We start from the raw sequence: 16964 nt of genomic DNA, 5'->3' as shown, positions 1-16964 counted from the left end.
AGAGCAGATGGAAGTGAACGTGTCGTGTCTCCATACCACAACTTTTTTTTTCTTCGCATTTTGTCTGGATGACCCTGAAAGAAGCGAAATGGAAAGGAAAAAAGTTTCTTCTCCTTTTCCATTAGGTCAGTGTAACTGACTAGCCAGATGTCATCCACGTGTGGTCTGATTTTGGTTTGTTTCTTCCCTTTAACCACTTGGTCATTTGCACAGTGAAGCATAATAACATGAGTACGATCCGTTAGAACTGCGGCCGCCATTTGTCGCTTTTAAATAGATGTGTGCAGAAACTATAGGGGATAGCGTGGCCTGCTCCTGGTGCACCTACTTCTGGCAGTGAGATAGGAACATTCATCATTTGTTGGTATCTGGCAATTGGCTGCTAAGTCTGTACAAGGTAGAGGGCAAAAATTCACAACTATGTTGATTCATCAATGTATTTTTTTTTTCCCCGCAGGTATGTTCAAAAAGCAAAGCAAGAAGCTAAGAATGGAAACTTACCAAAGTCAATAGAATATTTCCAAAAAGCTGACAAAATACATCCGAGTGAAAAGCTGAAAGGTCGCATTGCAAAACTGGAAGAGGCTCTCCAGCAGCTCGATCTCCAAAATGAAGAAGACGATGAATTTGTGGATGTGTTGGGTAGCGGGCTGATGCTCTACAAAGAACTGTACAGTAAACTGTTCGAACACCAAAAGGAAGGTGTTGCGTTTTTGTACAGCCTTCACAGGGATGGAAGAAAAGGCGGCATTTTGGCAGATGACATGGGGCTTGGAAAGACCATCCAGGTTATTGCCTTTCTTTCTGGAATGTTTGATGCTGAATTGACTAATAATGTATTATTGATAATGCCGACAACGCTAATCAGTAATTGGGTGAAAGAGTTTGAGAAGTGGACTCCAGGCATGAGAGTAAATGAATTTCATGGCACCAGCAAAAAGGAGCGAAGCAGAAATCTAGAGAAAATCCAGAGAAAGGGTGGGATTCTCATTACCACCTACCAAATGTTAATTAATAATTGGCAGCAGCTCTCCTCATACAATGGAAGAGATTTTGCCTGGGATTACATCATTTTAGATGAGGCTCATAAAATTAAATCCTCATCGACAAAATCTGCCAAATCTTGTTCAGCCATTCCAGCTAGGAATCGTATTCTTCTAACGGGCACACCAGTCCAGAACAACCTACGGGAGATGTGGGCTTTGTTCGATTTTGCTTGTCAAGGAACGCTCCTGGGAACAGCTAAGACTTTTAAAATGGAGTATGAAAATCCAATAACTAGAGCCAGAGAGAAAGACGCCACGCCAGGTGAAAAAGCTCTTGGTCTAAAGATATCTGAAAACCTGATGAAAATAATTCAGCCCTATTTTCTGAGGCGGACAAAGAATGACGTTCAGCATAAAAAGGTTTCTGGGCAACAGGCAGCCGTTGAGTCAAATACTAAATTATGCACAATGCCTTCTCTTACAAGAAAGAATGATTTCATAATATGGGTCTACTTATCATCAATACAGGAAGAGGTGTATCGAAAGTTTATATCGTTGGATCAAATCAAGGAATTGCTGATGACCACTAGGTCTCCTCTAGCAGAACTAACCATTCTGAAGAAGCTCTGTGATCACCCGAGACTTCTGTCCGCAAGAGCCTGTGTCCAGCTTGGATTGGAGGGAGATGGCACAGAAGAGAATTACATCGAATCTGTTACAAAGTTTGATCATCTTTCTGATGAAGTTCTCATAGAGGAGTCTGGAAAGCTTGGTCTTTTGATTGCGCTCCTTAATAAACTCAAAGAAGAAGGTCACCGAACTCTGGTTTTTTCACAGTCAAGAAAAATGCTTGATATGGTCGATCGTATCTTGAATAACCAAGGTTTTCAGATCATGCGCATTGATGGCACAGTTTCTCTCCTAGATCGAGAAAAAAGAATAAGTATTTTTCAGACTAACCAGAGGTACTCTGTATTGCTGCTAACAACACAAGTTGGTGGCGTTGGACTGACTTTAACTTCAGCAGATCGTGTGGTGATTTTTGACCCGAGCTGGAATCCGGCTACTGATGCACAAGCAGTTGACAGAGCTTATAGAATAGGGCAGCAAGCAAATGTAGTAATCTATCGACTTATAACCTGTGGCACAGTGGAGGAGAAAATCTATAGGAGGCAAATCTTCAAAGACTCTTTAATAAGACAAACGACCGGTGATAAGAAAAACCCTTTCCGTTACTTCTCAAAGCAAGAATTAAAAGAGCTTTTTTCTCTGGAAGACACCAAAACCTCTTCCACTCAGATTCAGCTTCAAAATATGCATTCCTCTCAGAGGAAAACTGACACCCATCTAGATGAACACATCGCTTATTTGCATACTTTACCAATTTTTGGAATCTCAGACCATGACCTCATCTATGCACATGAGATCTCCTCCCAAGAAGAAGACAATGAATATGAAACTGAACAAGAAGTGCAGTACATTCAAGAAAGGGTTCAGAAGGCTCATGAACTAGTCCAGATGGAGTCTCAACTGAATGAGCAATTAAAGGTTTCAGATGGAGCATGGTTTAGACCGAATGTTGGCCCTGAAAAACCTAAACAAAGAAGTCTACCTATTGTTAAAAAACCAGTTTCTCCTCCTGAGATTGTAGATCTTACTGAGCAGGAAATTGCAAATGTAAGTTGTCAAATGACCAGTCTGCTCATAGAGTCTGATGAAGAGGATCTTCACCCTGTTTCATTTAAAAAGGAACCACAGAATGATTTCACTAGTCACGTAAGTAGTCTAATCATTGAAGATTCAAGTGGAGATGAGGGACCACCTCCTGCCCCCCCTAACTGTGAAACCTCAAAGAATAAAAGCAATCACCTAAAAGATTTGGTTCATGATGGATCTTTCGGAGAGAATCGGCTCCAGGCTTCATTTAAAAGTGAATTTCTGATAAAGGGAGAGGACCAGACAGCCAACTTGATACCAGAGGATGATCTCAGTGAAGAGGATGCAGCTCCGATACCTTTTACAAAAACGTCGTCTTCCAGCATGGTAGGTAAAAAATATAGTGCTCTGAAGACCGTTTTGAAACTTAATCTAACCAGCTTTACTACATGCACACGTCATGGCCGTTATGGCAAGGATACTAAAGATTAATAGTTAATTATTGGATAGAATTAATACTCATGCTTTGTTAAATATATAAATGTAGATGGAGGTAATATGATGTAGAGATGAGCCAAGCTGAAATATTGCCTGCTCGTATTAGGGTAAGTTCACACTGGGCGTTTTTGCTGCATTTTTTTTCTGCAGCAAAACCTGATTTCTTGGCAGGAAAGAAGCTGCGGCAAAAACATGTTTTGGTGTGTGGTTTTTTTGTTTTGTTTTTTTCATGTGTTTTTGGGGCTAATTTGTCTCTTTGTGCATGCTAATAAAGTTGAGTGCCCCCAGAGGAAAAAAAAAAAACTACTTCCTGTAGAACCATACCTCTAGATCCCTTGAAAAGCCAGCAATTCATGTGCCGCTACAGTAAAATCATACTGACAGGTTAGAATAGAGAGGCTTTATAGAGAATAGATATGCGGGTCACTGACATCTATAGATCTATGTATATATATTATATACATTATATATTATATAGATAAAGCCGGTAATTCATGTGCCGCGATCAGTATAATCACAGTGTGACAGGTTAGAATAGAATCGATATATACACATAGACTACATGGATATATAATGTGTGTGTATGCATGTATATATGTATTTATATTACATACATAGAATAGCTGGCAATTCATCTGCCGTGTACTGTAAAATCAATGCAGCAGCCGACAGGATAGAAGAGATGGATTACATACAGTAAATACACGTAGAATAGGTAGATATCTAGATGTCAGTGACAAATACAATTAGTACCCCCCCAAAAAAAGACGTAGGGTCCCCTATAATTAATAACCAGAAAAGGCTACGCAGACAGCTGTGGGCTGATATTATGATAGCCTGGGAAGAAGCCATGGATACTGCCCCCCTTGCTAAAAACATCAGCTCTCAGCCATCCCAGAAAAGGCGTATCTCTAAGATGCGCCAATTTTGGCACTTTGCCCGGCTCTTCCCACTTGCCCTGTAGCGGTGGCAAATGGCTTTAATATGTGGGGTTGATGTCACCTTTGTATTGTCCGGTGACATCAAGCCCCGAGGTTAGTAATCGAACGGCGTCAAGACGCCCCCATTACTAACCCCATTGTCACATTGTAAGAAAAGACACCAAGAATAAAGTCCTTTAATTGAAAAAAATGACACAAACTCCTTTAATATTCTCAAGTTAAACCATACTTGCGTCCTGGCCTAATTCACAAACTCCCTCGATCTCCTGTAATAAAAGTAAAATAAAAAAACTCACTATACCATACCTGTCCATCGTTGTGTCCCACACTGTAACCCATGTCTGGGGGATAATTCGTTTTCAACCTGGACAGTGCTAAGATGCAACCATCCTGGCTGAAAACCACTGGTGAATGGGCTGCTGCGAGCGCAGCTTCAGTGACCGGCGGTGACTTCACTGAGGCCGGGATGAACTGCGGTGACCTCTGTGAGATTCCCCGCTAGCACCGTGAGAAAGTCACATGGTGTAGAGGCGAGTACACCGCAGTGAAAGTCTGGTGACCTCGCCTCTGCACCGTGCGACTGTCTCACGATGCTAGCGGGGATCTCAGAGGTTATTTACAGCACAGGAGCAGCTGATGAATACTCCCATCCTCCGCTCTCACTGTAATTAGCAGCAGCAGGTGTTGGATGATGGGAGTAGTAGTTCCATCAGCTGACACCAGTGACCGGAGGTAATCTTTATACCTCCGATCGCAGCTGAGCGTTTGCTGTGTTTTAACAGTGTGGGAACCGTGGCTGTCTGACCGGCGAGGATGGTTTCCCCGCGGATCAGAGGCGGTGTTTGCCGTGCTGTCATGCATATGGCCGTGTGTCAGACACTGTATTGTCTGGCCCCCATTCAAGTGAATGGGGGTCGGGTCCGCTCTGCTGGATGACAGGCTGTATGGACGCATCACGCAGCCTGCCATCTAGATGTAACAGTCAGTGGGTTAAAAAAGCTGAAAGAAGTGACATGCTCTGTCAAAAAAACGCTGCAAAGCCCAAAATACTGATCACACAAAAAACCAATGTGTGTGCATGAGATTTCTGAAATCTCATAGACTTTGCTGGTACTGCAAAACGCAGCTGAAAATTAGCATAAAAAACGCCAGTGTGAACTTAGCCTAAGTAGGCTGCATAGAAGGTATGAGTGCACCCCCAACTCCTAGTTTTTATTGATCCCATTATGGGCTATGTTACAGGTTTTGATCACGTTGTTGCATCTTTTTCTTTGCGTTGTTGCACAGCTGAATCACACAATTCTGGCTTTTAGACGCTTTTTATTTCTTATTTCTCTCATTAGTGTTTACTGATCGGGTTAATATATTTTGATCAGGTTTTTATTGACATGGAGATACACGTGTTTTTTTTTTTTTTTTTTACTGCACTTTGTAGTCCTCTTAAAGGACTTAAACCTGTGATCGTCTCATTGCCGCTTGTACAATACTCGGCTACACCACAGTATTGCAGAGTACAGCAAAAATCAGTCTATAAACTTTCATGAGACTGTTGTCATGACAGGCAAAGATGCATCAAAGTCAGAGGAGACGACTAATCCCTTAATTTTACAAAACCTTGAGAATTTTTGGTTTTCACATTTTTGCTGCTCTTGTTTCCAATCTTGGGCTAAGATTCTGCAACTCCTGCCGCGGGTATATCGCATGCGGAATTGGCATGCATATTCCAGCTAAAAACTAGTGTTTTTCAAGCGTAATTAGCTTGCAGAATGCTAGCGTTTTCCAAGCGATCTGTAGCATCGCTTGGAAAACTGATTGACAGGTTGGTCACACTTGTCAGACATAGTGCTTGACAAGTGTGACCAACTTTTTACTATTGATGCAGCCTATGCAGCATCAATAATAAAAGATAGAATGTTAAAAATAATAAAAAAAAAAAAATGGTTATACTCGTCTTCTGATGGCCCCGGATCTCCTCAGTGGCTTCCGTTCCTATAGATGCTGTGTGTGAAGGACCTGCGATGACGTCACGTGACAGCGACGTTATCGCAGGTCCTTCACACACAGCATCCCTGGGAATGGAAGCGGCCGTGTGCACCACCGCTGAGAGGCGGGAAGACTCCGGGGCCATCAGAAGGTGAGTATATCACTATTTTTTATTTTAATTCATTTTTTTTTTTAACAATTATATGGTGCCCAGTCCGTGGAGGAGAGTCTCCTCTCCTCCACCCTGGGTACCAACCGCACATGATCTGCTTACTTCCCGCATGGTGTGCATAGCCCCATGCGGGAAGTAAGCAGATCAATGCATTCCTAGGTGTGCGGAATCCCCGCAATTCCGCAAATTTAATGAACATGCTGCGTTTTTTTCTGGAATGCGATTCCGCTCAGGAAAACAACGCAGCATGTGCACAAAAAATGCAGATTGCATTCTATTAAATAAGATGCTTAATGTGAGTGTTTTTTTTGCGGTTTTATAGCGAAAAAAATGTGACAAATCTGCTATATGTGCACACAGCCTAATAATCAGATGTTTCTATGATTACTGAAGTACAACTATAAACATTTCGTAAGGGTTTACTCTTGCAGTGACCAATATGTGAAGGCTCAGTATTTCCAGTGTTGGCCCTTAGTTTTCAGGTTTCTGGGCAGATCCTGACTGATGGCCGCTTGTTCGAGTCTCATCGTAGCTCGGACTGAGTCACAATTCTATGTTATATATAACAATGCTTTCGAGCATGAATAGAGTTACAGGGGTTGTCCAGTGAAAAGCCGTTCCTGTGGATAGGTGATAACTTGTTGATTAGTGCGAGTCCAACTGCTGGGACACACAATGATTGGCAGGACTAAGAACTTTTATCCCTGTAATGCATGCTTGATTTGTGGTCCTTTCTCTATGCGGCTACTGAACGCTGAGTCCTGTTTTCGCCTTGTTCTTCTAATCAGCGCTGATTCCAGAAACACTTGGCTGAATGCTGCTGTGTGCTCTGAGACAGCCGAGACGCCTCAGAAAAACTTATCTCCAGGGGGAACAAAAAAAGATGAGCCTCAGAAAATTCACCAAACCAAATTCTTGTATTCCTTTTTCATGCCATTGTCAATATGGATGTTTGCATAAACTAGTTGTCCACTACTAGGACAACCCCTTCTTGATCTAAATGTTTGGCCCTGACAAAATAAAAAAAGCTTATACTCTCCTCCAGTGTCGGCACTCGTGGTCCCGGGACTCTCGTTCGGTTGTTGTGACACTTGATCCTGGTGCTAATCAGCACTGGCATCACTGGTTCTGACTTTTCATGAATTGAACTTGGAAAGGAAGTCAGGGCTACGGCTGATCTGACTTTTTCTTCATGTTGAATTCCTACGAAGGTGGGGCCCGTTACTTCAGCGCTGGTTGAGCACCCATATCAAGTTTCACAACCGCAGGAACACAAGTCCTGGCATGGGAGGGGAGTATAAGCTTTATTGGGGGCAAGCATTTAGATAAAGAATGGATTGTCCTAGTAATGGACAACCCCATTAAATTAGTTATGTAAAATGATTTTCCAACTACATGAATTTTTTTTTTTTTTTGTCTTTTTCTTTTTGCAGGGAGCAGGAAGTTCTTTATTAAATGGACATTCTGGAATAAAGGATATTGCTGCTACAGCTAACAGTTCAGACATTAAGAAAAGTCAAAACATTTTGCAAAGTTGTATCTTCAAGGCAGCAAAGCTTGAACAGCCACGCCTGATGGGTAATAATGGAAGTCTAAAGGAAGACCCCAACTTGTCTCTATCAAAGTCTCAACTACAATGTGACTTCAACCTAGTCCTAGAAGATTCGATGGATAATGATAAACTTTCTGCGTCGGAGAACGAAATGCAGAGTTTAATGGAAACCTCCTTAGCTCCCGTCACAGACGCTCTACTAGTTCTCGATGACTCTGACAATTTGAGCCAAGAAGGCAACAGCTTGGAACGTTCCATGGAACTTGGAAGAAGTGTGGACATGGAGAATCCAAAGCACAGATGTGAAGGTCCTGACGTTCCAGAAACTTTTCAGAATGAAATGGATATATTAAACTCTTGTCAGGAAAATAGCAAGAGTGAAGTTGGTATATTTGATTCAGAGGAGAGCGATGAAGAGGTTTTCTCTATCCGTCGTAAAGCTACGAAGAGAATTGATTCTGAAAGTGAGGTGGAAAGCTCACTGTTCGTAAATGATGAGAACGAGGTGTTGTTCTCCCCTTTGAACAGCCCCTCTGTCAAATTGTTGAGCGCCTCAACTCCAAAGTTAGACAAACGTTTGTCTGATAAGTTGGTTCAGAGGAGCAGTCTAGGAAGGCGTAGGTCTATTGCTTCAAGAAGGTCTCTAGTTCATGTAGCTGTAGAAGAAGCAACAGACATTCAAGAAAATATTAATGACGGAGATGAAGACAGTGACCAAGGGGAGGAAGAAAAACTGCTATCTACTGAAGCTCAGGAAGCCGATGAAGAGGAGCATGAGATGACAGACGAGCAAGCTGGAGAAACGCTCGCGCTGGATTACAGTCTACCCTCAGGAGAGAACGATGAAGCGGATAGCTTTGTGGTAAAATCGTCTTCTAGCGAAGAACTATCTGAGGAGTCTACTGGTGAAGTAGAACTGATTTCTGATGAACAAGTGGATTATATGGCTCCAGAAATAAAAACAAATCAAACAAAAGAACTTGGTCAAGAAGACCTCTACTCTGTACTGGTGAATCGTGGCAAGGAGTATAAAGACTGTGGACATGTGAAGGAAGCGTTAGACTGTTTCTTGAAGGCACTTGATATTCGGTCGGGAGACCCTGAAGTTATGATGATTACTTTGAGTTTGTACAGGCAGCTATCTTAGGGTTCACAGTGTCTAGTTATCGGTAAAGACACTAGCAGTCATTAAGGGAATTTGTGCCGTGCTTTGTAAATTTATTGTCAAATTATAAACTGTTTTTGAAGCTTTATTTGCATCAATGTATTAATTTATGTACATTGCTATATATTTGTGTCTTTACCATTTTCTTTAATTTCATCCACAAAAGAGCGATCTCATTAATAATGTATTGGTTTTCATTTAACCCTTTAGTGACCACCAATACATCTTTTTACTGACCTCCCATAACAGACAATGGCATCCTCGACCTGGTGAAAATGCATCAGCTGTCCACTGTACACTATAGCGAACATCTTGCTGTATCAGCCTTAATTGGTTTTGGCACCAATCATGGCGTTTTAACCCCTTAGATGCTGATGTCAATAGTGACTACGGTATCTAAATGGTTAACAGTGTGGGGGGCACCCTGAGATCATGATTGTGTGGTCCTGATGTTTGCCATGGCAATTCACAGCCAAATAACGGTCTTGGTCTGCTGGCTATAGCGGCCTGTTCAGAAGTCGGCCACATTTAGGTGGTGAAAATAAAAATGTTTTCTTCCTATCATGTCAATTTGTATTAATCGCTGAAAAGCACCTGAAGGGTTAATAAACTACCTGACAGCAGTTTTGAATAGGTTGAGGGGTGCCGTTTTTAAAGTGGTCTCACTTTTCGGGATTTTACGACATATAGGTCCTCCAAAGTCACTTCCAAACTGAATAAGTCCCTAGAAAAGTAAGTTCTGTAAATTTCCCTGAAAAATTGCTGCTACAGTTTTAAACCTTCCAACATCCTAACAAAATTAAAGGATATTTTAAAAATGGTGGTGATGTAAAGCAGACATGAGGGATATGTTTTCTAATTACTATTTTAAGTGGCAAGACTGTCTGAATTAAAGGGATAATCATTAGTGTTGAGCGAGTGTACTCCGTGCTTGGGTTTTCCTGAGCACACTCGGGTGACCTCCGAGTATTTATGACTGGTCAGAGATTTAGTTTTCCTCAGCTGAATGATTTACAGCTACTAGCCTGCTTGATTACATGTGAGGATTCCCTAGCAACCAGGCAACTCCCACATGTACTCAGCCTGGCTAATAGCTGTAAATCATCCAGCTGCCGCAATGAAAACTAAATCTCCGAGCAGTCATAAATACTCGGAGGTCACCCGAGTGTGCTCAGGAAAACCCGAGCAACGAGTACACTCACTCATCAGTAATCATTCAAAGTTTGAAAATTGCAATTTTTTTAGAATTTTTTTTGACAAATTTCTGATGTTTTTATAAGTTAAAGAAGAAAATATCAACAAATTTAGCAAAAAATACAATGTGTCACGAAAAAAAACAATTTAAACCGCACCTAAATCATTATTACGCCAGACAAGTAGTCATAAATACACCAAAGAAAAAGCACTAAGCGAAAAAATAATAAAATATATAAATTTTATTATAACACCAATAAAATCAATCAAGTAAATACCATATATAACCAAGGGGAACCAAAAAATACAGAAAAACCACAAGGTATGGCTGGAAAAAGTGGTAACAGTCAATATGGAGTAACCTTCACAATATCAGCATCATCCTAATGACAGCAAAGTAATCACATATTCAAAGGACTTGTATATAAAACATTAATAATACACCTGATACCACAGCCGTCAATGACAATGAACCCAAAGCCAGTGCATATATATGATAAAATAATAGTTTATATAAAGATAAAGTGCAAAGTACCAGCTAAGAATAAATATAAGTATCAACAAATGGAAACGTTTTTAAGGGTTCAGAATCATTGTAAGCCGAAGCATCAGAGGATATAATAGTAGCATTAGAAAAAAGCAAGTAAAGGGGACATATTTACCCAGTATAGACCACCAGCCAGGGACCCACGACACCCGACGCATGTTTTGCTAAGGAAAGCTTCGTCCAGGTGTTCTAGAGTTACCACATAAAGTGACACTAGTCAGATTTGAAAAATGTGGCTAGGTCACTAAGGGATACACATATATACAAAAGTAAGTATAAAGTATGCATTAGAAATATGAATTAAACCTACAACATAATGCACAACTCAAGATTATATTCAACAAGATTCCTTTATTAACAATCATAAAAAATGGCATGTAACATGTATAAAAGGGAAAACAAAACACAAAAACCAGGTGGAAAAAAGTGCGGGACCGCACAGAGACCAATGATGGTATATCTTGTAACTAATAAAGGCAATATATCCAAATACAACGTTTATAAATGTTAGATTATGAGTATACAATATTTCTCATATTTTATATCCACAAAATAGAAAAAAATAGTACATTTATTAAATGGATACCTATGTGCTGAAGTTATGAGTCAGATCACTTCCCTCGTCAAAGCTCAGGCGAAACGCGCGTCGGGCAGGTGCGGCCTGTCACAGGACCTCTTATATGGTTAAGTATCCTATTTCTCTACATAGTCTTTTTACTTTTTAATCTGTTACATGGACTTTTGAATCTACAAATATTTGAGCATGTTATTGACTATGCAAAACTATGCTATGTTCCATTTGCAATGTGCCGGTGCATTGATAGTCTCACTATGTTGTGATTATATTCAAACATTATGTTGTCACATGAACGAATCATACTATACTGGTGTACTGATAGAGATACTCTGTGACACATGAACAAGTGATCTGACTCATAACTTCAGCACATAGGTATCCATTTAATAAATGTACTATTTTTTTCTATTTTGTGGATATAAAATATGAGAAATATTGTATACTCATAATCTAACATTTATAAACGTTGTATTTGGATATAATATTGCCTTTATTAGTTACAAGATATACCATCATTGGTCTCTGCGGTCCCGCACTTTTTTCCACCTGGTTTTTGTGTTTTGTTTTCCCTTTTATACATGTTACATCGCATTTTTTATGATTGTTAATAAAGGAATCTTGTTGAATATAATCTTGAGTTGTGCATTATGTTGTAGGTTTAGGTCACTAAGGGGTTAATTCTCATGAAAGTGCGTACAGGCCACTACTATATGGGTCCTTCTTAAGCTCTACTGGTACTGGTAAGGCTCTAAAGTTGCTTTCTGTCCTTTTGATCCTATTTCTCCTTTGTAATTGAAATATTCCTGCTTTGAAGTCCTCTCATACAGTGAAGGTGCTGTCGTGCAAGATTGTCACCAGCTTTATTCCTCGCCACCTGAGGACAGCACAAAGTAGTATCAATTATGGAGATTTTTGCTGTAGTTTTGGTCACTGTTTTATATGATGCAACGCTGCTAGTCTTCTCAGTGATAAGCTCTTGCTATGTGGCCTGCTTGGTTGGCAGGTTTTTTTTAATGTGTCCAGTGTAGGCATCAACCAGTCAACCAGTGCAAGCTCATTATTGAGAAATGCAAATAAAATTGATATGAGAACTACAGCATGGTCCAGTAATAGTGATGAGTGAACGTTCTTGGATAATGTCTTATCCGAGTACACTCGAGTGTTATCCGAGCACCTATGCGTGCTCGTATATTATGTTCGAGTCTCTGCTGCAGCTGCTAGACAGCCTGAACACGTGGGGATCGCCTGTTATGCAGTCCCCACATGTGTTGAGGCTGTCTAATAGCCACAAATTATGGAGCCGCAGAGACTCGGACATGATATACGAGCATGCCCAGTTGCTAAACATCTGAGCATGCTCAGAGCTGAATTTAGTCTGTCTTTTCTCAGTAGGTAGCAGAAACCTGGTAACTTATTCCCTTTGGGGTAATGAATATAAAGGCTGTCCTACTTGGTGACGCTCAGTGTGAGGCCTCATTCAGCTGGCCATGAGTCAGATACATTTTATCATCCATATTGCATCTTCAAGTCTTGGCTCGACTGTAAATCTACCAAACTGAACTAACAGCATCATAGATCCCTATGATTGTCAGTACTGATATTCAAGCCCATGGACAGCCTGACACGCGCCATTTTAGTGCTGCGCATGTCATGTCTCCCCCTTTGATGTGGGCTGCGGCGGTGAGCCCACATCAAAGTTGCGACATGTCAGCTGTTTTGTACAGCTGACATGTGCGCGCAATAGCGGCGGGTGAAATCGCGATTCACCCTCTGCTATTAACCTGTTAAATGCTGCTATCAAACGCTGACATCGGCATTTAACTACCGCTTCGTTGCCGGAAATGAGCGCATCGCCGACCCCCGTCACATGATCGGGGGTCGGTGATGCATCAGGATGGTAACCATAGAGGTCCTTGAGACCTCTATGGTTACTGATGCCGGCCTGCTGTGAGCGCCACCCTGTGGTCGGCGCTCATAGCAAGCCTGCAATTCAGCTACATTATTATTATACATTTTTATAGCTCCATTTATTCCATGGCGCTTTACATGTGAACAGGGCAAATATAGACAAGTACAATAAACAGGAGTAAAACAAGGCACACACAAATACAGGAGGAGAGAGGACCCTGCCCACGAGGGCTCAGTCTACAGACATAGCAGCAATCATCAGATCGCTGCTATGTAGCTGAGCCGATCGAGTGGTGCCAGCTTCTAGTCTCCCATGGAGGCTATTGAAGCATGGTAAAAGTAAAAAAAAAATTGTTTTTAAAAATGATATCCTACTGGATGCAGCGCGGCGGTTCCAAAGCGGTCCTATCCAGAAGGGGATTCGCTATGGTAATATAAAAAAAAAAATAAAAATAGGGGGTGTGCAGGTGTGGGCGTATGAGTCCACCTCCACTATATAAGTCACTCAGATGCGGAAGTGTGTGCGCCAATATGTCATCCCCAGGTGACAGTATGGAGCGCCCACTGGAGGAGCTAATATTACCGGCACGTGATACTAGCAAAAAAGGTAGTGGACACTCTAAATTGAGTGATTCCACTGAGAAATCAGGGGAAAAGACAGAAAATCATCCCGGTCCACACCCCAGGCTAAGCAGACATCCCTTCAATCGGTATTTTATACGGTCATACAGCCGGGTAAGTTTGTTTTAAAACTACACTGAGCTCATGGTCTATTTCCTACATAAGAAAAAAGGAGTACGGGACCCATTCAATTACTGAGGTCAAAACAAGCATTACTAAAAAATGTATAATCTTTATTCAAACATATACAACATCATACAAAAAGAAAAAAAGGGGACCCAGTATACATACAGAAAGTATTATGGACGAGTATCCACAGAGGGGATAAGGAACAAAAAGACACAATATACACGGTATTTGCTAACAAATCACCTAAAAAAATAGGTCAGGGAAAAATCCTTGTAACCATAATATTGGTCCCAAACCCATTTCAATTAACCAAGAGACCAGAAGTCAGAAAAGGAAGTATATTTGCAGACCGGGTGGACAGCCCGGATATCTGCAGACATCTGGCCACTACCAATTGCACATAATCATTCACATGCTTATCCAAGGGAAAAAAGTGCCAGTACAAAAAGTGCAATTTGTGCAATGCAGCGATGGTAGATTATAGTACTCACTTACCCATGTCAGGGGGTGATAGCGCAATCACCGTGTATACAGCATGCCCCGACGCGCGTTTTGCGTTGCGGGCTTCTTCGGGGGGCAGTCCCTGAGCTCATGGTCGCCTATTTGTTCCTATTAGTTTCATAGGCCAAAAAAACGGGGAAGACCAAGCATAAGCAGTGTGCGTTATGTTCTGAACCTTTGCCTGATACTTATCCTAAAAGATTGTCAGTTTTTTATAAGTAGTACCTTGCAGGAAGAGGGGTTGGTCAAAATGGAGGACATTCGCCTAATGATCCGGCAGGAACTACAGTCCTTTAGAAACCCTTCCATGAATTAGAGAAGAAATCTAGTAAAAGATCCCCACCCAGAGCAGAAACATCTTCGGAGAGTGGGGAAATAGATTCAGATGTTTCACAAGCTTCGATTTCTTCAGATTAAGAGAACTATGTATGTTTTCCAACAGATGCTATTAATAATCTAATTAAATCTGTAAGAGACACAATGGGTCTATCAGAATCTAAGGAACCCCAGACTCCTCAAGAGGTTATGTTTGCAGGTCTCTCCCAGTGGAAAGGTCGCGTTTTCCCTGTAATTCAGACTATTAAAAGATCTGGTTAAAAGAGAATGGAACAAACTGGCAAAAAATTGGAAAGGTGATGCCCAATCCATGTCTAAGCTTTGTGCGATACCCTGTCAGGGTGAGTACCTTTTTGGGACTGTACTTGACGATATCCTGACTAAAGCAGGTGAGAGGAAAAAAGGGTTTCCTAATCCTTTAATTCCCTCCTACAGAAGGGCATTCAGGAAGCTGGCATTTGGCAGAAGAAAAGACTTTAAAGATTGCTGGAATAACAAAGATTTCAGACAGAAGGGGAACCTGTTTAATAGACGTCCCTTCAAACCTGCTAATATATCCCGCTAGTTCTTCCCTGCTAGTAGGGGGTAGATTGCTACATTTCAGTCGCCAATGGGAAAAAGTAACGGCTAATTCCTGGGCCATTAATATCGTATCATCCGGCTTGACCTTATCCGGAGACGTCTGGATTCCTTACTTTTGACTTCCTTAAAATCTCAGGCACAGCAGGAGGCATTAGAGCTAGAAATTAAATCTCTCTTGGCTAAACAGGTGTTCAACCCCTTCACCCCCAAGGGTGGTTTGCACGTTAATGACCGGGCCAATTTTTACAATTCTGACCACTGTCCCTTTATGAGGTTATAACTCTGGAACGGTTCAACGGATCTTGGCGATTCTGACACTGTTTTCTCGTGACATATTGTACTTCATGTTATTGGTAAAATTTATTCGATATAACGTGCGTTTATTTGAAAAAAAACGGAAATTTGGCGAAAATTTTGAAAATTTAGCAATTTTCCAACTTTGAATTTTTATGCCCTTAAATCACAGACATATGTCACGCAAAATACTTAATAAGTAACATTTCCCACATGTCTACTTTACATCAGCACAATTTTGGAACCAAAATTTTTTTTTGTTAGGGAGTTACAAGGGTTAAAATTTGACCAGAAATTTCTCATTTTTACAACACCATTTTTTTTAGGGACCACATCTCATTTGAAGTCATTTTGAGGGGTCTATATGATAGAAAATACCCAAGTGTGACACCATTCTAAAAACTGCACCCCTCAATGTGCTCAAACCACATTCAAGAAGTTTATTAACCCTTCAGGTGTTTCACAGGAATTTTTGGAATGTTTAAATAAAAATGAACATTTAATTTTTTTTCACACAAAATTTATTTCAGCTCCAATTTGTTTTATTTTACCAAGGGTAACAGGAGAAAATGGACCCCCAAAGTTGTTGTACAATTTGTCCTGAGTACACTGATACCCCGTATGTGGGGGTAAACCACTGTTTGGGCGCATGGCAGAGCTCGGAAGGAAAGGAGCGCCATTTGACTTTTCAATGCAAAATTGACTGGAATTGAGATGGGACGCCATGTTGCGTTTGGAGAGCCCCTGATGTGCCTAAACATTGAAACCCCCCACAAGTGACACCATTTTGGAAATTAGACCCCCTATGGAACTTATCTAGATGTGTTTTGAGAGCTTTGAACCCCCAAGTGTTTCACTACAGATTATAACGCAGAGCCGTGAAAATAAAAAGTCTTTTTTTTTCACAAAAATGATTTTTTAGCCCCCAGCTTTTGTATTTTTACAAGGGTAACAGAATAAACTGGACCCCAAAAGTTGTTGTCCAATTTGTCCTGAGTACGCTGATACCCCATATATGGGGGGGAACCACTGTTTGGGCGCATGACAGAGCTCGGAAGGGAAGGAGCACCATTTGGAATGCAGACTTAAATGGATTGGTCTGCAGGCGTCACGTTGCATTTGCAGAGCCCCTGATGTACCCAAACAGTACAAACCCCACACAAGTGACCCCATATTGGAAACTAAACCTCCCAAGGAACTTATCTAGATGTGTTGTGAGAACTTTGAACCCCCAAGTGTTTCACTACAGTTTACAACGCAGAGCCGTGAAAATAAAACATATTTTTTTTCCCACAAAAATGATTTTTAGCCCCCCAAATTTT

General features: G+C 41.1%; 1 protein-coding gene across 1 annotated transcript in view; it reads left to right on the top strand.

Annotated features, from left to right (window-relative positions):
- Positions 1 to 9041, top strand: part of ERCC6L (ERCC excision repair 6 like, spindle assembly checkpoint helicase) — a 36597-nt gene extending 27556 nt beyond the window's left edge. The window contains exons 2-3 of the mRNA XM_077283322.1: positions 458 to 3029; positions 7670 to 9041. Of these exons, the coding sequence (XP_077139437.1) occupies positions 458 to 3029; positions 7670 to 8935 (3838 nt within the window). The 3' untranslated portion in view covers positions 8936 to 9041. The remainder of the gene's footprint in view (positions 1 to 457; positions 3030 to 7669) is intronic.
- The last annotated feature ends 7923 nt before the right edge of the window (positions 9042 to 16964 follow it).

Source organism: Ranitomeya variabilis, chromosome 2 (assembly GCF_051348905.1).
Source record: "Ranitomeya variabilis isolate aRanVar5 chromosome 2, aRanVar5.hap1, whole genome shotgun sequence".
Lineage (NCBI taxonomy): Eukaryota > Metazoa > Chordata > Amphibia > Anura > Dendrobatidae > Ranitomeya > Ranitomeya variabilis.
This window is presented reverse-complemented; position numbering and strand designations above follow the sequence as displayed.